The 26222-nt window shown below is 35.7% G+C and overlaps 2 protein-coding genes and 1 non-coding gene across 8 annotated transcripts in view; 1 reads left to right on the forward strand and 2 right to left on the reverse strand.

Moving 5' to 3' along the window:
• Positions 1 to 1909: 1909 nt before the first annotated feature.
• On the reverse strand, positions 1910 to 6111 carry rps3a (ribosomal protein S3A). Its single transcript, XM_051118359.1, has 6 exons — positions 5976 to 6111; positions 5343 to 5446; positions 4867 to 5054; positions 3164 to 3372; positions 2475 to 2584; positions 1910 to 2085 (listed from the first exon to the last, which is right to left on the reverse strand). The coding sequence occupies exons 1-6, from the start codon at positions 6035 to 6037 to the stop codon at positions 1955 to 1957; spliced, it is 804 nt and encodes a 267-aa protein (XP_050974316.1). The 5' UTR covers positions 6038 to 6111; the 3' UTR covers positions 1910 to 1954.
• LOC127172547 (small nucleolar RNA SNORD73) lies at positions 5126 to 5194 on the reverse strand. Its single transcript, XR_007828644.1, has one exon. It is a non-coding gene; the product is annotated as a small nucleolar RNA SNORD73 (small nucleolar RNA).
• A 9945-nt stretch (positions 6112 to 16056) lies between the features above and the next one.
• The window catches only part of lrba (LPS responsive beige-like anchor protein), a 301281-nt gene continuing 291115 nt past the window's right edge, over positions 16057 to 26222 (forward strand). For all 6 annotated transcript variants that reach the window (XM_051123328.1, XM_051123244.1, XM_051123532.1 and 3 more), the window contains exon 1: positions 16057 to 16826. In XM_051123328.1, coding sequence (XP_050979285.1) covers positions 16695 to 16826 — 132 coding nt within the window. In that variant the 5' untranslated portion in view covers positions 16057 to 16694. The remainder of the gene's footprint in view (positions 16827 to 26222) is intronic.

Consider the following 26222-nt stretch of genomic DNA (forward strand, 5'->3'; position numbering starts at 1 on the left):
ATTTAAATTTCTGCTTATTTTTCCTCAATAACCATTTATATTGAAAAACACAGCGGAGCAAAAATGGGGTATGCTGTATATGCAGTGCACAGGGGCCCATAGTATCCAGGCCATGGTGCCATTATGATGAAATCATTCTATAAAAATCTTCAATAAAACATAAATAATCAAAAGTTTATTTGTTAAAACATAAAGAATTTTTTATTTAACTTTTGTGTAGCAATTTAAATAAGTAAACAATGTATTTTTATGAAGTGGGTACATATCAACTGCAGTCACATGACCAAAATAAATAGAGGAGAGAAATGTTCTGAGGCGCAGAGAAGGCAAAATTACAAACGATGCATTAAAATGAGGACACTGAACAAACAGAGGTTGGTAAGCTTAACCTATTAAGTTTTGTTGGTTTGTTTGTCGGTGTGTTTCATTGGAAGTCTTGAAATTAGACAACATTTAACGTCGTTGCTTGAGAGGGCAGCAAGTGATTTATGTTGAGTTCATTTCCAAGTATTTTTGTCATTAAAAAAAAAAAAGTCGCGGGATGTTTGTGAATGGGTATTAGAATTGCATTCGAGAGAAACCGAAGAGATTGTTTAGATGGATACAAATTAAAATCGCCGTTTTGAATTCAAAATAGGTCATTTGTGTGATTCATGTAGAAAATGGATTTTTGAAAACTGTTGCTACTTCATACTTTTAACAAAAGGTGATTTTTAAACATTTTAACACTGATAATTTAATGTCTAAGTGGAAAGCAAACCACGTGAGAAGAACGGCAAAATAGTCAGAGCCTCTGCAGCCATCTACTGGTTATAGTGGTAATAGCAAGTCATTGTCAAGTGACCTAAATTTTGCTGAAGCCATATGGCAAAATATTTGATTTTTTGATGAAACCAAATTAAAATTTTGCGGCATCATTTTAAAAGCTAGATTTGGCACAAAATCAAAACTACTAATCACCCAAACAACACCATCCCCACAACATCATATTTTAGGTCTGCTTTCTTCAGCTATGATAAGGAATCATAGAAAAAATGCCATAAATACCTCACCTCAAGATGCATTAAATTATTTTAAAAATAAATAATGTTACCGTTTTGCAGCACATTCAAAACTACAAGCAACACTGATTACTTGGTTGTGCACTGTTACTTTAGTGATGAAAAACTTGATCTAGATGAGAACAATTTCACTAAATAATTGCACTTGCAAAAATTAAATATGCAGAAAGCACATGCTTTTGTGCTCAAAATTAGCTTAAATGCAAAATAAGTCTAAATAGGGGCAGGAAAGAGATTTAGAAAACCCACAAACATAAAATAGCATTTGAAATGATTAAACAATTGTTACTACGGTATATTCACAGTTTGTGTAAAATAATAAAAATAGTGAAATTAAGTAAAAAATTAAGATTCTTTTAGAATCACTAAAATTTTGTAAGTGCTGTCTGCCTGCTCCAAACACCCATATATTTACTTTTAGAAATTCTTAAGTTTAACAGGTAACACTTTACAATAAAGTTCATTAGTTAACTAAGTTTGCTAACAATACATCCACAGCATTTATTGACCTTAATTTTAATTTCAGCATTTACTAATGCATTATTAAAATCAGAAGTTGTGTTTAACATTTAATGCACTGAGTGTGAATTAACATGAACTAACAATGAATGACTGCATTTTCATTAACATTAAAGATGAATAAATACTGTAATAAATATTTGGTTTATTGTTTGTTCATACTAGTTAATACATTAATGGAGCATTATTGTAAAGTGTTACCATTTTATATTTTAGAAAAAAAAAAAAAAAAAAAAAATACAGAAACACACACACACAAAAAAAAATATCATACTCTTCTTTCATCCCTATACTTGCCCAGACCAGGAAGAACAACAGTACACATAGACTCAAATTTACATGTTTATTGACACCAGCTGTTTGTGTTGGGAGTTTTACACAGACTCCTGGATGGGGGGCTCATATCCATCAGCTCTCTCCACCTTGGCCCCAGTGTCACCCTCTGCAGGTTTAGCAGTACCACTGCTGGTTCCACCCTCACCGTGCAGCTCCATCAGCTTACCAACTGCACAATAAAAAAATAAAAATAAACATTAGCACTCTTATACTATACTTCTGCTAAACCTTAAAAAACATATATATATTAAAAAAAAAACAAAAAAAAACAACACAACCACCGTCTAACAACTAAGTTCAAGGTCAGTTGGAGGATTTATTAAATGGCATAGGAATCAAAAAAAGTTATTACTACACACAAATTTAAGTTTAGTTGCGTTTCAAAGGAAGCATGACTTGATTACAACAAAACTTCTCATGTCCAACAATCATAGGATGTCCCAAATAGTATCGATGCATGAAACCCTGGTCATCAAAGTGCCCCAAAAAAAACCCCACTAAAATTCAGCAATCACAAGCATAAATGAAGTGTCATGTTCAGCACGCCTTTCAACTTACGCTCAAACTTGGGCTTTTTCAGCATCTTGACCTTCCTGACGTAGACGTCGTGTAGAGGGTAGATGGATTGGCAGGCTTTTTCAATGTCCTTGCCTACACTGTCAGGAATCCTACAGAACAAAAGACAAGACCATTTATTACACACAGCTGCTTAACAGTTATAGATAAAGACTGTCAACAAAGTTTACAGGTTAAAACCCAGGTAAAGGACGTTGTAAGAAAGTTACTGCTCAAACTACATTACCTTGGCACTCCAAAGTTACGTTAATGACACTGTATTCATGAGTTCCAAATTATAAAGATGCCTACTAAAATGACATTTAAAAATACTAAGACTAATTTGAAGTGGATCAAAACCTTTCAGAGTTCTCCTAAAACCAAAACAACACCCGTGCTTATCTTAGGACAACTCTGAAGAACTTTTTTGATCCTCAAATGCTGACTACTGTAATATGACTGCTTAATTTTTACAACAGTACACTAAATCTTAGCCCAATTCATTTAGGTATCAAAGCCTATTCCTAAAGGGCCACCTTCCTGCAGAGTTTGATTCAAACGTACCTGCAAATATCAGTCCAATAATTCTGAATTGCACAGGAAGGTGGACCTCCAGGAGCAGAGCCTGACTCCTCTGATTTAACTCAAAACTACAATGCCATGGATAAGTGGGGGGAGAACTTCATACGTACAGTTTGTTGACCACCTCCTTGAGGTCATTGGTCTGGACCTCACGGGTCATGATTTCCATCATCTTCTTGCGAATCTGACGGACCTGCTGGTGCTGAGCATAGGAGGTCTTTCTGATCTGGTTGGTGCGCTTCTTGGTGAAGCCAACACAGAACAGGCGGAGAAGATAACCATCAGTGGTCTTCACATCAACGTGGGCCTCAATCATTGTCTAATGGGAAAGAACACGGTCATTAGCATATTAGAACACAACCAGCAATTCAAAAACATCTACAGTATGTAGAACTTTTTCAACTAGACAAACTTCTTGTTTAGAAGATTAACTACAGCCTTACGGATTTGAAATGACATGAAGGGGAGTAAACGGAAGTTTCATTTATATCTCATTAATGCCCCAAAAATTATAGGATGCAAAATGTAGGAACTCGCAGTAGCATCTTAAGACACGTTCCAGACGAAAATATCAATGCTGGTAAATTCCACAACACTAAAAGGGAGGCTACACCAGACTTTAAGCATGCAAAACTTCTTCATACACTACAATGATCATGACGTGTAGTCATGGTCTGTAGCATTTATGTTTTTAAAAACAAATCCAAAATGCATTTGCGTCTTCTAATTCAGCTAAGAGCCCACACCATGATACACACTACCAGTCAAAAGTTTTTGAACACTACGATTTTTCATGTTTTTTTTTTAAAGTCTCTTCTGCTCACCAAGCCTGCGTTTGATCCAAAGTACAGCAAAAACAGTAACATTGAAATATTTTTACTAATTAAAGTAACTTTTCTATTTGAATACATTTTAAAATAGAATTTATTCCTGTGATTTCAAAACTAAATTGAGCATCATTATTGTTGCCACATGATCTATTTCCTGCTTTTAAAAAAAAAATAAAAATAATAATAATATATATATATATATATATATATATATATATATATATATATATATATATATATTTATTTATATTTATTTATATTTATATTTATATATATATTTTTTTTTTCCCCCAAGCTTCTTTGATGAATAAAAAGTTCAGAAGAACATTTATATGAAATACAAATCTTTTGTAACACTATAAATGTCTTTATCAGCACTTTATTAATTTAAAGCATCCTTGCTAAATAAAGGTATTAATTTCTATAATTATATTAATCATACTGACTCCAAGTTTTTGAATGATACAGTGTATAATGTTACAAAAGCTTTTTATTCCAGGTAAATGCTGATCTTTGGATCTTTATATTAAAAGAATCCTAAAAAAAAAAAAAAGTACTCAACCATTTTAAATATTGCTAATAATAATAAAAAAATATTTCTTGAACAGCCAATCAGCATATTAGAATGATTTCTGAAGGATCATGTGAAACTTAAGACTGGAGTAACAATGCTGAAAATTTGGCTTTGATCATAGGAATAAATTACATTTTAAAATATACTCAAATTAAAAGTAGTTCTAAAGTACTAAAAATATTCCATAATATTACTGCTTTTGCTGGATTTTGAATCAAATAAATGCAGGCTTGATGAGCAGGAGAGAATTAAAAAAAAAAAATAATAAAAATCTTACTGTTCAAAAACTTTTGACTGGTAGTGTATCAGTCTTTCATTGGTTACAAATCTTTACCAAACTTGGAACTTTGTGTTTCTGGTCTTCAGCATTTACATATGCATATGAATGAAAGTTTGCACTTGATTTTACCTGCCACTTCTTGACCATGGAGCACATCTTGTCACGGGTCAGGTCCATGCCGTGGAAGTTGGTGAGGCAGTTCTTGCCCTGCACGTCTTCTGTGACCAGCTTGAACTTGCGGAAGGCCACCTCATCGTTCTGCAGATCAGCCAGACTGACCTCGAACACACGTCCCTTCAGACCATCAGAGGCAATTCCTAGATTACAAAGCCAGTGTCAAATTTGCTGCAACTTGTAGTGTTCTTATGATGCACATGGGCTGCATGGGAATCTCAGGTGATCTCACAACAGTAATCACAGTTTTCATCTGGGGCCGAAACTGTTGTCATCATGTATTCCCTCTGCAATACGCCACAAATACTAATTCACATCAAACAATCGGGACATGTGGCACTTACTGTACAGCAAGATCTGCCCTTTCTCAGCAGGGTTAACATGCTAAATCTGTGTGGAAACACAGACATCGTGGACATAAAAGCACTTACTGGTTCCCTGAGTCCTGGTAACCAAGGTCTTGCCCAGGTTGCGGATGTTGAACATGGCTGGTGCCTTGACATCATACCAATCCTTCTTGGAGAACGGATCCACACTGCAAGAGAAAACACGCGTGTAAGTAAATTCAAGAGAAGGGTATAAGTTCACAGGTAAATGTTGCAGGGAAGCCACATTTTCAGTTTCACAAATGCGAACACGGCTTATATTTGCTTCGGCTCTATTATCTAAAACAATAAAAAAAGCTCTAAAATAACTTGGAGCATCCAACACATGTCACGGTAAGTCTTAAGTCAGTATACTATACTTGAAAGCTAGGCTAGCACTCTCGAAGCCGTATTACGTTAGCGTTAACAGTTTGCCGCGCTCATATTTTGCTAAAAATTAATACGTTATTAAATTTGTAGGGCTAGTGCATTAGAAAACACTACCAGGACCTTTAACGCTTTAAGCTAAAGTTGTCAGAGCTCAGAGCACAGGCCATGAATGAGCCAGTCGGGCTAGCAGGACCGCTACACACAATCCTGTATATATCGATCACATCCTTCATCTATACACACCGATTATCGTCCAGAATGGTTTATAACAGTGTAACGACACAATCGAGAGACTTATTTGCGACTTACATCTTCTTTTTGGCACCTTTTTTGCCACCTTTGGTCAGCCTCTTATTCTTGCCGACTGCCATGTTGAACACAGGGAGTAAAAGAGGAGGAAATGAGGAAATACCGCGAGAATTAAAGCGGCAGTGAGAATACACATATCTCGCGGGATTTCGTTGGCCGCGCTGTAAACGTAACGTACAAGTGCGCCACCTAGTGTTTACATACATGATTTACAGTCATCAAACGTCAAACCCCTATAATGACATACAATAACATTCCAATCTATTAAACCTATAATAAATTGTAGTGATAGATTCATGGAAAATGCACTCAGGGCGTCTAGAGGATTTAATCTTAATTAATTAAATAAATTATTACATTGAGTTAAATATTGAGATAAATAATAATAATGATAATTATAATAAATCTCAATTAATTAACTAAATTATGAAATTTAATTAAATATTGAGATTAGTAATAATAAATCTCAATTAATTACATAAACTACGAAATTGAATTAAATATTGAGAATAATAATAATAAATTAAATAAATTATGAAATTGAATTAACATTGACAATAATAATAATGATTGCATTTTAGTTAATTAAATAAAATATTAAATTTAATAAAACATTGAGATAAATGATAATAATAATAATTGTTTTATTTAAAAAATCTTGATTAGATAAACTATTAAATTGAATTATATTTAAAAAAATAAATCTCAATTAAGAAAATTATTAAATTGAATTAAATATTGAGATAAATAATAATATAATAATTATTCTCAATTAATTAAACATATTAAATGGAATTAAATATTGAGATAAATAATAATAATAATAATAAATCTCAATTAATTACAAATATTAAATGGAATTAAATATTGAGATAAATAACAATACTACTACTACTACTACTTATAATAATAATTGTTTTATAAAAAGAACAAAAATCATGTTTAATTAAATCAAATTATAAATTGAATTGAATATTGAGATAAATAAAAATAATAATAACTGTTTTATAAAAAATAATAAAAATGTTGTTTAATTAAATAAATTATTAAATTGAATTAAATATTTACAATAATAATAATAATAATAAGAATACATTTCAATTAACTTAAATATTAAATTGAATAAAATATTGAGATAAATGATAATAATAATAATAATAGTTTAATTTAAAACTATTTTATAATACATTGAATTAAATATTGAACTAAATAATAATAATAATTAATAAATCTCAATTAATTAAAAAATGTTAAATGGATTTAAATACTGAGCTACAATAAACTATAACAGTACTACTACTACTACTACTACTACTAATTGTTTTAGAAGATCATGTTTAATTAAATAAATTATTAAATTTAATTAAATATTGAGATAAATAACAATGATTGTTTTATAAAAAATAATTTAAAAAAACTTGTTTTATTAAATAAAATATTAAATTGAATTAAATATTGAGATAAATGATAATAATAATAAATGTTTTATAAAAAAATCATGTTTAATTAAATAAATTATTAAATTGAATTAGTGAGATAAATAATAAGTAATAATAATAATAATACATTTCAATTAATTAAATCAATTATTGAATTGAATTAAATATTAAGATCAACAAAAACAACAACAACAATAATAATAATAGTAGTAGTAGTAGATTTATTTGAGTTTATATTTATTGTTGTTGTTGTTGTTGTTCTATTAAAATGATCATATTGCATTCCTTATTGTTTCCAAAAGCAAAACTGCACAGATGAATATCACAGTTGTTTAAAAACACTATTTTGCATTTTTCATTAGCATGGGGTTTATATTTCCACAGTATCAGGCTTCTTTAAATAGCTGTCCTATTATCTACTTTGGAAAGAAAACATTTGGAAGAAGGGGGGAAAAGCATTTTCTGTCCATTTATTTCTGTAATTAATGCTTGTGAATGAATTTATGTATACATCTGGATCAGGATGTCAGTGAAGTTCAGTGCTTGTTAGACAAATTGTTCTTTGTTGCTACAGAGTCTAGACCTTTAATTCTGTGGCCCCAAGGGACTATATATAGAGTCAACAAAGTCAATGTGCTGCTGACTCCTTGGCAACGACTCAAAAGGGCCATGACACCACACTTTGAATATAATGAGACAGTGAGTATTTTTATTCTTGAAGACATTTAAGAAATTCCTTAATATTCAAGACCTCTGTGTAAGCTAATGGTCTGTCGGTCTGTAGTAAATATTAAAGTACATATTACAAGTGCACATACAAATGATAAATCACATGTAGAAGTACAACTTCTTGTATGTAAAAAAAAAGTAATAATTAAATCTAAACTATAGTATCACAATTCTGAACTCAGATTTACATAGAACTAATTAATCTTTAAAGTCACAATGAAACAGACGCAGCAACAGATCTATTCTTCCATATTGTGACACACATGTAGAGGGTTATTTAAAAATAGAAAATAAAACATGGTGACAGAAAGTGACAGTCTAAAGAAGTTTGTCATGGTTTATTTCCTACTAGGAATTTTGCAACAATACATGTCATGAGAGATGAGCGCCCCCTGCTGATCTAGGAATTTTGAAAAAAAAACAGCACCAGCAGGATCCTAGGCCTTTTGTAACTGGTCTCCCATCCAAGGACAGACCAGGCAGGGGCCTGCTTAGCTTTACTGAGGAACCAGACTCTGGCTACTGCAGGCAAAAGACATTCTTTTGCTCTTGCCCCTGAATACAGCTGCTCTAATAGAGGGGTAGCGCATCCTGATAGCCTCAATATGGCCGTCAGGATGCGCTACCATCTTAAACAATAGGTCTAGTTGATTACATACATGTCAGGGAATGAGCGCCCCCTGTTGGTCGGCTTAAAAATAACTGGCCCCACCAGCATGCTTGGTCTTCTCATATTGGTCAGCCACCCACGTACAGACCAGGCTCTGGTCTCCTTAGCTTTTAGTGAGGAACCAGACTCTGGCTACTGCATGCAAAAGACATACTTGCTATCGGTACTTTAATAAAGCTGCTCCAACAGAGTGGTAGCGCATTCTGACAAGCTCAATACCCACCCTCAGGATGCGCTACCATCCTTTACTCTAGACCAAGTTGATTATTTGGGATTATTACACATGGGCATATAAGGACAACAGTTGTCAGGAAGCCAGTTTATTTCCTCACCTGAATTTACGCTCCTTCATTACACTTTTATACATGTTTGATTGCCCCTTGATCAAAAGGTTGTTTCTTTTTACAGTCTGAAGTCAGCATGGTTATACTAGGAATTTTGCAACCTACATGGAGATGAGCGCCCCCTGCTGATCGAATTATCAGTAAAACAGCATCGCTTGGTCCTTCTCATTTATATTTGGTTTTTTTGTAACTGGTCTCCCATCCAAGTTACAGACCAGGCAGGGGCCTGCTTAGCTTTACTGAGGAACCAGACTCAGGCTACTGCAGGCAAAAGACATTTTTTGCTCTTGCCCCTGAATACAGCTGCTCTAATAGAGGGGTAGCGCATCCTGATAGCCTCAATATGGCCGTCAGGATGCGCTACCATCTTAAACAATAGGTCTAGTTGATTACATACATGTCAGGGAATGAGCGCCCCCTGTTGGTCGGCCAAAAAATAACTGGCCCCACCAGCATGCTTGGTCTTCTCATATTGGTCAGCCACCCACGTACAGACCAGGCTCTGGTCTCCTTAGCTTTTAGTGAGGAACCAGACTCTGGCTACTGCATGCAAAAGACATACTTGCTATCGGTACTTTAATAAAGCTGCTCCAACAGAGTGGTAGCGCATTCTGACAAGCTCAATACCCGCCCTCAGGATGCGCTACCATCCTTTACTCTAGACCAAGTTGATTATTAACATGGGCATTAAGGACAACAGTTCGTCAGGAAGCCAGTTTATTTCCTGACCTGAAAGACGCTCCTTCTTACAAGCACCGTTTGATCGCTTGATCAAAAGGTTGTTTCTTTTTACAGTCTGAAGTCTGCATGGTTCTACTAGGAATTTTGCAACAATACATGTCAGGAGATGAGCGCCCCCTGCTGATCGAAATAAAAACAGCAACATCCTAGGCCTTTTGTAACTGGTCTCCCATCCAAGTACATAACAGGCAGGGTCCTGCTTAGCTTTACTGGAGAACCAGACTCAGGCCTATTCAGGCAAAAGACATTCTATTGTTCTTGCCCCTGAATACAGCTGCTCTAATAGAGGGGTAGCGCATCCTGATAGCCTCAATATGGCCGTCAGGATGCGCTACCATCTTAAACAATAGGTCTAGTTGATTCCATACATGTCAGGAGATGAGCGCCCCCTGCTGATCGGGAAATAAAAACAGCACCAGCAGGATCCTAGGCCTTTTATAACTGGTCTCCCATCCAAGACACAGACCAGGCAGGGGCCTGCTTAGCTTTACTGAGGAACCAGACTCAGGCTACTACAGGCAAAGGACATTCTGTTGCTCTTGCCCCTGAATACAGCTGCTCTAATAGAGGGGTAGCGCATCCTGATAGCCTCAATATGGCCGGCAGGATGCGCTACCATATTAAACAATAGGTCTAGTTGATTCCATACATGTCAGGGGAATGAGCGACCCCTGTTGGTCGAAAAAAAAACAGCCCCACCAGCAGCATAGGACCTTTGGATAACTGGTCAAACATCCAAAGACAGACCAGGCAGGGGCCTGCTTAGCCGGGCTGGGAACCAGACATCAGGCTACTACAGGTGGTGGATGGGTTCTTGCCCCTTGCGTAAAACTTTGTAGAAGACTCCAGACCAGCAGACACAGGTGGGTAACCCAGACTATATGCATGCAAAAAAAGGTAAATTCATTAATACAGCTGCATTTAAAGAGTTAACAACTCAAATGGCCGTCAGGATGCGCTACCATCTTAAACAATAGGTCTAGTTGATTCCATACATGTCAAGAATGAGCGCCCCTGTTGGAAAACATCGGAAAATAACACTGAGTCCACCAGCAAAGTCATCTTCTCATGTGCTTTGGATTTTAGTTAATACAGACCAGGCTCTGGTCTCCTTAGCTTTTAGTGAGGAACCAGACTCTGGCTACTGCATGCAAAAGACATACTTGCTAGTCGGTACTTTAATAAAGCTGCTCCAACAGAGTGGTAGCGCATCCTGACAAGCCTCAAATGGCCGTCAGGATGCGCTACCATCCTTTACAATAGGTCAAGTTGATTAACATACATTCAGGACAACATGAGGAAGCCAGTTTATTTCCTCACAAAAATAGGGCCCCACCAGCATTTTTTTCTGTTTTAATTGGTCTGGACACCTTTTACAGTCTGAAGTCTGCATGGTTATACTAGGAATTTTGCAACAATACAGACTCAGGAGAAAATGAAATTCTGTGCTTCTTGTAACATTAAAGCTTTTAAAACTGGTCTCCCATCCAAGCCTACATACCAGGCAGGGTTGCTGGCCCTTTGTTGGAGAACCAGACTGGCATGTCTATTTATTTGAATGCATAAAACAGTTTTTTTTTCTTGCCCCTGAAATACAGCTGCTCTAATAGAGGGGTAGCGCATCCTGATAGCCTCAATATGGCCGTCAGGATGCGCTACCATCTTAAACAATAGGTCTAGTTGATTACATACATGTCAGGAGATGAGCGCCCCCTGCTGATCGAAATAAAAACAGCAACATCCTAGGCCTTTTGTATCTGGTCTCCCATCCAAACACAGACCAGGCAGGGGCCTGCTTTTTTACTGGAGAACCAGACTCAGGCTACGACAGGCAAAGGACATTCTATTGTCTTTTTGAATACAGCTGCTCTAATAGCAGCATCCTGATAGCCTCAATATGGCCGTCAGGATGCGCTACCATCTTAAAATAGGTCTAGTTGATTACATACATGTCAGGGAATGAAAATGCTTTCTAATAAATGATTATACAGTGGTAATCTAAGGTCAGCTGGGGGCCTGATAATTTCTGTGAGCCTCAAAGTGGTTGGCCATTTTACAGTCTGATGCGCATCAGGATGCATACTAAACAATAGGTCTAGTTGATTCCATACATGTCAGGAGATGAGCGCCCCCTGCTGATCGGCATAAAAACAGCACCAGCAGGTTCCTAGGCATTTTATAACTGGTCTGACATCGAAGGACAGGCCAGACAGGGGCCTGCTTAGCTTTACTGAGGAACCAGACTCAGGCTACTGCAGGCAAAAGACATTCTTTTGCTCTTGCCCCTGAATACAGCTGCTCTAATAGAGGGGTAGCGCATCCTGATAGCCTCAACATGGCCGTCAGGATGCGCTACCATATTAAACAATAGGTCTAGTTGATTCCATACATGTCAGGGAATGAGCGCCCCCTGTTGGTCGGCCAAAAAATAACCGGCCCCACCAGCATGCTTGGTCTTCTCATATTGGTAGGCCACCCAAGTACAGACCAGGCTCTGGTCTCCTTAGCTTTTAGTGAGGAACCAGACTCTGGCTACTGCATGCAAAAGACATACTTGCTATCGGTACTTTAATAAAGCTGCTCCAACAGAGTGGTAGCGCATTCTGACAAGCTCAATACCCGCCCTCGGGATGCGCTACCATCCTTTACTCTAGACCAAGTTGATTATTAACATGGGCATTAAGGACAACAGTTCGTAAGGAAGCCAGTTTATTTCCTCACCTGAAAGACGCTCCTTCTTACAAGCACCGTTTGATCGCTTGATCAAAAGGTTGTTTCTTTTTACAGTCTGAAGTCTGCATTGTTATACTAGGAATTTTGCAACAATACATGTCAGGAGATGAGCGCCCCCTGCTGATCGAAATAAAAACAGCAACATCCTAGGCCTTTTGTAACTGGTCTCCCATCCAAGAACAGACCAGGCAGGGGCCTGCTTAGCTTTTACTGAGAACCAGACTCAGGCTACTACAGGCAAAGGACATTCTTTGTTCTTGCCCCTGAATACAGCTGCTCTAATAGAGGGGTAGCGCATCCTGATAGCCTCAATATGGCCGTCAGGATGCGCTACCATCTTAAACAATAGGTCTAGTTGATTCCATACATGTCAGGAGATGAGCGCCCCCTGCTGATCGGCATAAAAACAGCAGCAGTAGCATCCAGGCCTTCTCTAATAGGTCTCCCCTCCAAAGACAGACCAGAATGGGGCCTGCTTAGCTTTACTGGAGAACCAGACTCAGGCTACTACAGGCAAAGGACATTCTGTTGTTAGAGGCCTTGAATACAGCTGCTGTAATAGAGGGGTAGCGCATCCTGACAGCCTCAATATGGCCATCAGGATGCTCTACCATCTTAAACAATAGGTCTAGTTCATACAAAAATAACCGGCCCCACCAGCATGCTTATTATGTAAAGAAACATTAAATGCACTCTAAAATGGAATGTTATATTTTTAAACGAAGTTGTACTTCCCTTTAGTCACTTTATTGTAATCCGGACAATGAGTTTGATTGTAAATTAATAGTTAGGTCGCTAGCAAAACTGTTTAGAGGTGTATTACAGTAACCTAATGTCATTAATGTGTGGTGAAATGTTTACAGGCCTACTTAAGTATGTTACTGAAATCACTATTACTATTATGCCAGGTTTTAATTGTTGGTGATATTATTTTACAGTTAAAGGAGAATTCCAGACCTGTTCTGACTATGGTTACACTTTGTTAGGTCACACTAGTCATTATCACTTTTATATATGGGAAACGGCAAATGCCAAATGAGACAGTGGTGTTCATTTGAACTGCGACGCAAAGACCATTTAAGTTAACTTGTTGGTCCAGTATGTTATGTTTTATTATTATTATTTTCTTGTTTATTACTTGTGTTAATGATTATTTTTTGTTTTATTGTTATGTTTATATGTTATGTTTGTTTTATTTGTAAACTGTATGTGCACATTTGTGTATGTTTTGATATGAATATGAATTGACACACATTTGTTGAAATTTAATTCAGTGCACATCTTGAAAATGTCAGTTGTATGCACACATTTGTGTTTTGAATGTAATATTTTTACACATTCATGTAAATTTAAATAAAATATTTCAAAATATATTTGTTTTTCAATGTATTATTTGCATATTCAAATAAACAAAATCTGTATTTTACATCAAAGTAGTTTCATAATGTAGTTTTATTAAGTAATTTTTAAATAAAAATACTGATGTGAATTAATATAAATAATTAACCAAACTGTTGGGTAACTTTTAACCCAACTGGATTTTAACCCAATTCATTTTTTTTTTACAACCTTTAGATTCCAGATTTTCAAATAGTTGTATCTCAGCCAAATATTGTCCTCCTAACAAACCATACATCAACTGAAATCTTATTTGTGGTCCAGGGTCACAAGTGATTAGAGAAGTCAGAAATATATATAGAGAGAAGTCTGTCACTTTTCTTGGAAGATTAAATTATGATATTGTGATTAAAAGTTACAAGGAAAAAAAACATACATGGATGAATAATTCACAATAGGATCTATAACATGCATTACAAAATATAAAGGGGTATTTATTTATTTATTTATTTATTTAGTCATTATTTACTAACTGCAGTTCTTCTATGGAACACAAATAAAGATGTTTTGAAAAACAACTCCACTGGACACCACTGAATGTTATTGTTTGTAACAAACAAACAAACAAAACGCTGAGACATTTATAAACGTTATGGTTGACATGAGGTTGTGTAAATGATCACAAATTTGTTTATTTTTAAGTGGCAGAAATAAGAAATCATGTGGTCTCTGACTGCAATGGGCAACCTACATATAAATTAGGTACTATTTACATTTATGCATTTGGTAGACACTAATTGTAGATACCATAAGAATTTAAATGTTTTCAGTGTTTTTTTTTTTTTAATGTTAAAGAATTATCTTCTGCTACCAAGCCTGCATTTATTTGATCCAAAATAAAGCAAAAGCACTAATATTGTGAAGTATTTTTAGTATTTAAAATAATAGCATTCTATTTGAATATATTCTAAAATGTAATTTATTCCTGTGATCAAAGCTTCATTTTCAGCATCATTACTCCAGTCTTAATTGTCACATGATCCTTTAGAAATCATTCTAATATACTGATTTGCTGTTCAAAAAAACATTTATTATTATTATTATTATTATTATTATTATTATCATTATCATCATCATCATCATCATCATCACCATCATTAATATTTAAAACAGTTGAAGACATTTTTCCAGGATTCTTTGATGAATAGAAAGATCCAAAGATCAGCATTTATCTGAAATAAACAGCTTTTGTAACATTATACACTATACCATTCAAAAGCTTGGAGTCAGTATAATATATATATATATATATATATATATATATATATATATATATATTTTTTTTTTTTTTTGGGGGGCTGAGAAATTATAGAAAAATTATTATTATAAATTATAGAAATTAGTTAGCAAGGATGCTATCAGAGACATTTATATAATGCTAAATAAAAGATTTCTGTTTCAGATAAATGCTGTTCTTCTGAACGTTCTATTTATCAAAGGAACCTGAAAAAATTCTACTCAGCTGTTTTCAACATAATAATAATAAATGTTTTTGAGCAGCAAATCAGCATGATGCTAAAAATTTAGCTATGAAATCATAGGAATAAATTGCAATTTAAAATATATTCAAATAGAAAACAGTTATTTTAATTAGTAAAAATATTTACTTTTTTTTTTTTTTTACTGTTTTTGCTGTACTTTCAAATAAATGCAGGCTTGGTGACTGTGTAGTCTGAGTGTAGAAAACATTATATAAACGTAACCTTCTTCACAATCTACATTACAAATATTAATATGAATATTAATAACACATTCTTTAATATTACCAAGTCAAATCTCGGTGCAAACCACATTTCTGACGAATGCCAGGCTTTTATTATTCTGTCCTCCAGATGTCTCCACGTCATTCTCGAAACAATTGCATTATCGTAAACCACCACCACAACAGAGCGTCCCTGACACAAGATCCTCAGTATGAAGTGTCACTCTGTCCTAACAGGTTCTCGCTGTAGTCTAGTACTTGACACACCTGAGCCCCCACCTTCTCGCCGCTCTCTGCGCACTGCGCATGCGCTGCTCTCTCTCACGCAGCTCCACTGTCATGGCGGAGACGGAGCGGAGTAGGAGCTGATTCAGGAAGAGATGGCGCTGTAAAGTGGGTTACCGCTGAAACTTCACTCCAACACTTCCCACAGGGACCAAGAGGATTGTCTTCTCTTTGGAGGGACCCCTGAGAGCCCATGTCGGACGTTCCTTGCCTTATATTTTGTAGTTTTTTGCATCTTGTTCTTATCGGTGCGTCTACCTGCGCGGAATCTCTTGAGCACCGCTGTTTCCTGTTTGACACTCGCAAACACTTAAATGACATTGATGTTTAAATGTTTTTCCTTTATTAGACCGGCGGAAATTGACAAGCATCGTGTTTCTTATCTGCGCTCACCACAACGCGGTTTCGTCCTCCTTTGGACAAGTTTATAGCTGTTTTCCCTCTCTACAGTGGAACAATTCCTGTCAGTCAGGTGTAGTGACACTTCCCATCAACTGACACTTCCCGCCGAAAGCGAGAAAAACTAACGGATAAACTGGCCTTGAATGGAGACCTGGATCTGTTCTTCATATCTGTCAATTTAACGAGAGCGATATTTACTCTACATTTCTCCATAGTTTAACGCGTCTGTAGGGTCAAACAGGTGTCCCACCTGTTCCCCTCTCACCTGACTCCGTCATGGCGAGCGCAGGTGACAGCGCCGTCGGGATCCCCATCAGAGGGATCCGCATGAAGTTCGCCGTGCTGGCAGGGCTCCTGGAGGCTGGTGAAGTCTCCAATCGGGACATTGTGGAGACGATCTTCAATCTGGTAAGCTGATTAAAGCCTTTAAATAGAGATCCAAAGACACCGTGGCTGGACAAGACCAAATGTTTAGACTCTAGCTGTTTCTCTAAGATTTTAGTCTACAGTTGTACAGCAGAAACTGGACCGCTGTGGCTTAATGGTTAAACTCCTGCTGCTTGGCTTGAATCCCAGTAAGGTTGATATAGGTGGGATATGTAGTGCCTCCACTGTGTCCTTGAACAAGACACTAATGTCAGGGGACTGAACCTGTAATAAGTGGCATGTAAGTCAACGTGGATAGAAGCACCTGTCATATAAGTCAACATGACTGTAAAAAATAAAAGCAATGTACACTTTAAGAAAAAATGGTACCTTTGGGGGTATAAAAGCTTGTCACTGGGGCATGATCACAGCTTTGCTGAAAGCCCTGTTGTAAATGATCTTCCACATGTCTTTTAGATAGAGCTATAAGAATTTCATCTTACTTTTTGACAATATGCACCAAATTGCACATTTTTGGGCCTTTGGATGATGTTTTTTTTCTCCTCGTGTGAGCTCCATATTTCCACTGTATCATCTTATGGGCTGTAAAACATGAAACGCATGCAAAATTATTTTCTTTTTGTGTAAACAGTTCAGTAAACTGTTCCATTACGAAAAACACAATATTTTTGTATTATTATTTCATATGTAAAGCTTTACAGAATTACAGGAATTTGTACCTAGCATTTTGTACCTTATTTACCTCATGGTAATAGTACCTTGTTGGTACATATTACTACTAATATGCACCTTTTAGGGTCAAATAAGGTACAAAGTGGAAGAGTACTGCCCCAGTGACAACCTGCTGTACCTCTAAAGGTGTAATTACTGCAAATTTTGTCTGACAGCATATGCTATATAACTAGCATTGACTTTTTTACAGGGGAAAAAATCCAAATATTGTCAAGCAAAGGCTTGGAGTTATTTGTAAAACTCTATGTTAATACTGTGCATTTAAAAAGGCATTTGTCAATGGGCTCTGTTTTCTGCTGCATTAATCTAAGCTGTGTTTCTGGGTATGTGGTAGTGGTTTAAAGGTTGACCAACCTGTTTCTAAACACACTGCTTGTTTTAGATCATTTTCTCCTTGCTGCTTTCATTGCAGACAGTTCTTATGTGAAGCTATTATCCAATAATCCACAATGAAGGATTACAGGGTGTGAGGAAGGAACCTGGGTTGATTTTTTAGCAGTGACCTAAAGTTCACCCTCCTTGAAGTCATGTCAGCACTCTGTCAGCTTTAAACTCATCTTGCAGTTTCCATTAAGTATGTATGATACAAAATCAAACGTAGAGGGCAGAATATCATGCATAGCTCTTGTTGACAGTCAGAGTTCACAAATCACTTCAGCACAGTTTCATGATGTTATAACAGCTCTTTTTCTGTTGACCAGCCCCAGACACAAGGAAGTCAGTACCATTTTCTGGAAACTGCACCCTTTTTTTCTCCTCCCACGTCCACAAGCGAGTTGAAAGCCCCTGTTTCATGTTAGCTGAGTTTCAAGCATGAGTGAGGGCCTTTATGTGACCCACATTGTAACTGAAACTGATAGGGAGAGATTTGCTTTGCAGCTCCTCTAGTGTTGTGAAATGACATTGAAGAATGAATGAATGAGAGGAAGAAGGAAGTAGGAAGCGTGCTGCAACAATACACTCTACTCTTGCTGATGTAACACAGAGAGGCAGAAGGCATGCTAGATATCATAGGTGACATGTAGCCTACATGCAGTTATGTTGCTCTAACGTAGGGCTTTATTACTGAATGCAGTGGCTGTAAAGTGATAAATCACTTTTAGTACAAAATGAAAATTTAGTCATCATTTTCTCACTCTTATGTTATTCCAAATCTGTGTGAATTTTTAAATGTTTAGTAGAATTTATGCTCATGTTTATACGGTGAAGGTCAAAGGGGATTAGGGGATGTCAGGCCCCAAAATGGGCAAAAAGCACCATAAAACCATCATAAACATAGTATATTCTATGTCTTTTCAAGCTGATAGCTTTATATGAAGAATAGACACGTATGTAAGTGGTGAAATGTAAATCCTGTATGTGTCTGAATGAGAGAGCTTGATATATTAGAACTCTAGCACTGTTTCAGTTTTCAAAACTTGACATCATGAACAGAACATTAAAATAAAATGACATAAATGACCCATTGCAGCTTTGTGTTGTTACTGTTACATGGAGAGTAATGTAACCGCATGTAAGGGCTGAGGCTTATGCAGTAAAGTTTATTTTTAACAAGACTCATTTCATTAGATCTTAACAGCAGATCTGTCGCAAAGATTGTGGCTATTTATAAAGTATGTGTGAGTTAAAAACTATATTTGACATCATAGCAAACTAGTAAACTTGTGTGAGAGCACTGGGACATCACCCAGTGCTGATTCTTATTTTACATGCAAAGGGGAATTTCTTAAAACTGCAGTAACACAAAATAGACCATTTAATTCTATAACTTCGAGAGAGGGAAATTTCAGAATTTCAGAAAAATGCATGATATGATGTGTTTAACCTGTTAAACATGATGTATGTTCCTCTGTGGACCAAACAAAACTAGGTCTTTGATTCATTCCCCTTTTTAAAAAATGTGTATTGGAGCATGAAAGCAAAATAATGGGCTGTGCCAGCTTGGTTCGATTTGCTATTTGAGATGTCCAGCACATAGACAGAAGCACAGTGAAATACAGCATTGCTTACAGTTCAGAAATAGATTCGTCATGCTGTCAGAGTGCACCCATTTAGTGTAAGTTACTATGAGGAATTTCAAGGGATTAAGAGGGTTTTTGGCAAGAGAAGGACAGCGTGTGGAGGAATTGAGTGCTGATTGACTAAATCATGCAGGAGTGCAATAAATGTTTATAAATAAATTAACACATCTACAGCATGAGCACAGGAAGTAACAGAGTTGTGGCCATTGTACAAACTTTGCATGTCTGTCACATTGCATTCTAGAGTGCAACAGTAACAATATGCATTTTTTGCAGTACCCTCTATATTGCTTCTGTAGTTACAACCTACAAATTTAAATTTGTTTCATTTGTATCTATACATTTTAAAATTTGATTAACGTCATTTGCAATGCTTCATGGGAATCAATTAATTAGAGTTGCTTTTGATTATTAAATTTTAATGAAACCGTTAAAATGAAATCCAGAAAATTAATTGAAAACCATGGTGAGAACTAACCAGTGCTGAAACAGGGGGTTTCATGACCCTTTAAGCTTTACAAATTCTACCCCTCAATTTTCTCTAACTGTAACAAATGTGAATCTGCCGAGGGCTCCTTGAGACATCTCTTCTGGTCATGCCCAGAACTTTATGAGTTTTGGAGTGAAATTTTCAGATTCTACTCTAAAGCTTATTCTTGTGAGCTCTCCCCTGATCCAGCAATTGCTGTTTTTGGTTGGTCTGACTCTTTTCGTGGGTTAAGCTATCAAATTCAAAAAGCTGTCCAATATGAAATGGTAGTAGCTAAAAAAAATCATCCTTGGTCTATGGAAAAAGGCAGCGAAACCACTTTTTAAATCCTAGCTTTCTGAACTCTCTAGCACTTTACATTTAGAGAGACTTAGACACAATCTTTCTGATAGCATGGCTGGTTTCGAAACCACCTGGAAGCCCTTTTTTAATTATCTGTCAAATGTCAACGACAACAGTTTAAAGGTTTGACCCTTTCATTGTTGGCATAATTACCATATTGCCTGTGCCCATTGGATTAGAAATATATGTGTAACGCTGTTAACCTATGTGTAAAACTGGAGGAACTGATGTAACTGATGGTTTTAAAAACACCCTTTTTCTTTTTCACTCTGTCTTTATAGTTGTTGTTGTCTTCTGTATTGTTCTGTGTTGCTCTAAAGTTAAAAATAAAAATATAATATTATTTAAAAAAAAAAACTTATAAAAAACTAATGATAGTGCTGCTACTACTAATAAAAATATTATTAAAAGAATATTTAAGTAATATTTACCAGTAGGGGTATAACGATACATGTATTCGTACCGAGCCGTCATGGTACAGGCATCTCGGTTCGGCGCATGAAGCCTTACAACAAATACAGGCAATTCACCCTCAATCCAGAAGGGGGCGCCCACAGTAATGCAACTCTGTTTGATAACCGCACAAGAACAGCGAATGCGGTGAGTTGCGTATTTGAAAACACTAGACAGTGATCATGTGCTTATTCTGAACGCGTCTCTCACTGACATATACTCACTTGAGTATAGCGTTACTTTAAAGGCTTGCACACTCAACTGTTTGCGAAATGGAGCTTTATGCTAGTGTATCCTACCTATCTCATTTGGCACGAATCCAAATATTCCATAATATTTCCATATTTGCGATGTATCCAAATGCTAAACAATTATTTAATATTTAAATTATAGGCTTGTACTTCAGTCGCATTCCAACGTTGAAACAATGAGGCGGACGTGTTTGGTTCACTGTATTTTATTTTAATAAAGTACCAACTGCGCTGTCAAGTTATCAATGCTGGAAGCCTGGAACTGATGTGTTTTGTGTGTGTGCGCCGGCGCAATTACTTAAACTGTTTCCTTATACCAGAAAAATCAACTTAAAACACTGTTATTTATTGTCTTATAAATAATGCATATATATATATATATATATATATATATATATATATATATATAGGGGTGTAACGGTACACAGGCGTAATGTTTCGTACCTCCTTTCGGTACGTACCCTTTATAAAATCTATATTCTATATACACATGCTTTTGATTATTAAAATTTAATGAAACTAAATGGAAAGTTAATGGAAAACATTCACAGAATTTGATCAAAATAAAACTGAATTTGAGAAAAATAAGTTTCATGATTTCAATTAATTAGACATGGTTTTTGGTTAATATTTTTTAATGGAAAAAATAAAACAGAATTTGGAAAGAAATAAAACAGATTTTATAGGGCCCTATTTATTTAATTCTTTGTTTTATTGTATTTGTCCTTTAGTTTGTATGGTCCGGTAGTTGCTCAGCCTAGTCCTGTGTAGTGGCATTGCTATGTGATTTTTATTATTTTTATTATTTTTTAAAGGGGGATAAAATGCTTTTTTTAATAGATAAAATAACTATAACCTTCATTTGGATCATCTGTTATTCAATTACTTTTCCTGTCGTTCTATGTTTTTGTCATAGTATCGGTTCAGTAATAGTATCGAGATATTTTAGTCAGATATCGTATCGAAGTCAAAATTTTGGTATCATGACAAGACTAAGTTGTTTTTTGTTTATGTTGTATATGATTTTAATTATTATATTTTACATTTAACTATTAAAACAGAAAAAAAAAGATTTTATGCCTTTTTTTGTTGTCCTTTTTTTTTCCAAATAGAAGTTTGTAGTGTTGTCATTCTCCTTATAAATGGATGGCTTGGTTCATAGTTTATAATGCTTTAACGAAGACGCTATATGGAAAAAATACTTCTGGAACCAAAAGTGGACGGGCACTAATGCACTGTATTTTCTGTCTAATTTGCTGTTCTCTGCTATTCATTTACAGTTGGTTGAGTCTAAGGACTCAGATCAGAGATCACTGGCTGATTAATCTCCTTCAACAGAAAAAAAAAGTACAAAGCAAAGAGCAGCCCTCTTGTTTTGACAATATGTAATTTGTAAAACTACACAGGGTTTATTAAAGCATAACTGTGTCCTCGCCTCATTAAAACCCACTTATTCTTGTTCAAACACACTCTAGAAGCTCATTGAAACAGCATCATCTCTTGTGCCTCCGTCAGTCTCTGGGGACTGGGGGTGGTTTGGTAGCTCAGCACCTGGGTTAGCCTGAGGTGAGGGCTCAACAAACAAGCATGTGACCTGTCTTTGTTACCAAGGAAACCATGAGAGCAGGTGACCAGCCTGCTCTCACCTGTCCGTACAGGTCTTGACTTGTAGTAAGTGATTTCCAATTTAGAATTGTTTCCTACTGTTCTGTCATATTATTCCTAGCTTTTGTTTTAGAGAGTTTGTGTGGTAGCCAGTGAATTGGTCACCATCTGAAAGTGTGTAAACCAGTAGTATCATGATCATCTTGCATCTGGCAGTACTAGTGTTGTCACCCGTACTTTGGTACTGTCGGTACTTATATATATTAAAATGTTTAATGTATTTCTTTGTTCTTCATTGTCTTACTAATTTTTCACTTGACCTGTTTAAAGCAATATTTCCTCAGTTTAAAAATATTTTTTAATATGCTAATATTTAATGTTCTATTCACTTATTATTATTAATTAACTAATTTTATTTACTAATAGTTAAGAAAAAAATGTTCCAACAGTTTTTACTGTGACTAGTTCAGAGAACAGTGCAATTTTACTTCTGTTGGTACAGACTGCTAAAATTTTGGTATCTTGACAGCACAGTCTGCCTTCTCAAATTGGATTGGATGGATTCATTTGTCTGTTGCGCCCTCTCTGTCTCATTTGTTTGCTTTATCCAAGAACAACACATCCCTCTCTGTTTTCTAATGAATATTTCATCACTCCTCCTTGGATTTGGTTACCTCAGCAGAAGCTTGTAACTGAAACCACCTTCATCCGAATGTCGGTTGCTGGTTAGGAGTAGCACTTTTAAGGTTTCTGTAATGGTGAGGCTCATCTAATGGGACTTGGATTAATGGGACTGGCCTTAGATCAGTCAGACTCTCTTTCAAGGCTGTGGTTCTTTTAAATCGAGGTTGTTATGTTGTTTTCACTGCTAGGCTCCATACGGAGGAAATCTCACCACTTTGATGGTGTTTTTTCTGTTTCTTCCTTATATATGGGTGTTATAGATGGAAAGGGTCTTCCTTTGGTGGAGTATCAGTAATGAAATGAGGCTCTGCAATGTGGGGAGCCAGCTTTAAATAGAAATATCAGATATGTCCCCTTATGTCACATATACAAGTCTCTTCTGCTCACCAAGCCTGCATTTATTTGATTCAAAATACAGCAAAATCAGTAATATTGTGAAATATTTTTTCTATTTAAAATAACTCCTTTCTATTTGAATATATTTTAAAATGTAATTTATTCCTGTGATCAGTCTAAACTTTCTATTCATCAAAGAAACCTGAAAAACATTCTACTCAGCGGTTTTCAACATAATAATAATAATAATAATAATAATAATAATAATAATAATGATAAATGTTTTGAGCTGCAAATCAGAATATTAGAATGGTTTCTGAAGGATCATATGACTGGAGTAATGATGCTAAAAATTAATCTTTGAAATCACAAGAATAAATTACATTTTAAAATATATTAAAATAGAAAATAGTTATTTTAAATGGTAAAAATATTTCAGAATTTTACTGTTATTTTCTGTACTTTAGATCAAATAAATGCAGGCTAGGTGAACAGAAGAGTCTGCTTTAAAAAACATTAAAAAAATCTTACTGTTTGAAAACGTTTGACTGGTAGTGTAAGTACTGTATAATTGCAATTCAGCCAAAAAAAATACATATATTTTATATTTTGGGCACTTGTGTACATACATGTTTTTACATTATACTTGTATTTTAAAAATACCTGCATGTAATTACATGTAATTAATTTCTGTAGTTACACTTATAGTCATGCATCCCGTACACCTTAACCCACCCTTAAACCTACCCATAACAACAAACCTGTCCCTAACTTACCCTTGTCCCACCTCAATAGCAGCAGAAGTGTTAGAAAATGTATTATGAACACAGTAAGTACACTGTACTTATTTTTTGATGTAAGTGCATAGTAGTTAAAGCCACCTAATAAAATTGACTAGCTGGTTCACCATGATCTGTCACTATGCTGATAAAAGAGCACAACCACACAGAGCTTTTTGCTCATTAAATTAAATTTAAACCTTAAACTATATATAATGTTTCTGCTGTATGTTAAAAACTTTCCGCTAAAGCAAACGTGGTAGGAACAACTGAATCATTATTCCCACAGAATGATGCAGAATGGACACATGGGTATTTCCTCGATTTATGAGTCATGGTGCAGAGTATATGCAGTTATACTTATGTGTGTGACAATCATAGACAATGCATAAACATCGCAGACATATCATCTTCTAGTACAGAGGTTTTTAATGTCATAAGTGTTTACTAAATGCACCCACACAAACCAAACTTGATCTTTGGCCATTGCTTTTATAATCTGTCACAAACCATTTCAATGATGCAAAAGATTTTAGCGGTTTTTAAGGAGGCTGCCTACACTCACCTCACCACTGTTGTGGAGAGTGAAAGTGTAAAGAGTGAACTAAAGCTCTGTAAAAGCATGTCAGGAGTGCTCTGAACAGAGACTGAATAGGCTGATGGGTTTTTCTGTTGCTGTGGAGGTGGATGGAGGTGTCTGCTTTCTGCTTGCCTTTCCAGTCTGTCATTATATGGCCAGTGGTGGATCAGATACTGCAGTCTTAGAGCTTCACCTCATTGTGTACTGACAAATACACACAGCCTCGAGTATTGAGTGTCCATCAGCTGCCTGTGTTTTCTCTTTTCTGCTTGATTAAAAGATGTTTGTATATGTGACAGAGTGTGTGTGTGTCTGTGTTTTATAGCACTAGACAAAAGCGAGCTGTTTCTACCGTAATGCACAATGAAAAGCCTTTGCGGACAGTAAGCACTAACCTTTCTATTCTCAGCAGAATTTATCTCACTAATACAGAGTTCCTCAGCTTGCTAGCAGTCAACTCAGTGATACTTTAAAGCTAAAACAATAGCAGTGCCTGTATTTCACAGAGTTCATTCTGTTTGCTGGATTAGCTTTTACCAACTGCAAACCTGTTTCTCTGAACTGTATTTGCATTATTGTGCAATTATATTAACCAAACAAAAAAAATACTTCCTGTGGCAAAAATAATGTTCTGCTATATTGATCTACAATAGAGCTCTTTGGCTCTTCACTTGACGACTCATTTTTAATAGTGATTGATTTTTATGAATCTCAGTGTTGCCTGAAACATGAATGCACTCTTTGCGCACAGCTCAGCAGTGAGTTCAGAAGCATTCAGCGCTCAACAATTAGCAAATCTCTGTCCAGATGAAAGCAGAGAAAGCATGTTTAAGCTTTTTGTCCATAGTTGAGCTGCCCTAGTTGACGCAGCAATTGTGCACTGTTAAAAAAAAAAATCACAACATGATGCATTCTGTGAACTGTTGTTTTACATGGTACTCGTATGTATGGTATCCTAAAAATCTTAAATTCAGTTTGATCAGAATTAAGGTCATGAGAAGTCTTTAATATTGCAAATGGTGTAAAAATTGTCTTAATTATCATCTTAAGAGGCCTTAAAATTTAGAGGCTGAAAATCAGGAATTGCAATGCAACCTAATGTGATATAGGCTTGAAAGGGTATTTCGTATTCACAGCAGAGCAG

This window comes from Labeo rohita, chromosome 1 (genome assembly GCF_022985175.1).
Source record: "Labeo rohita strain BAU-BD-2019 chromosome 1, IGBB_LRoh.1.0, whole genome shotgun sequence".
NCBI classification, from domain to species: domain Eukaryota; kingdom Metazoa; phylum Chordata; class Actinopteri; order Cypriniformes; family Cyprinidae; genus Labeo; species Labeo rohita.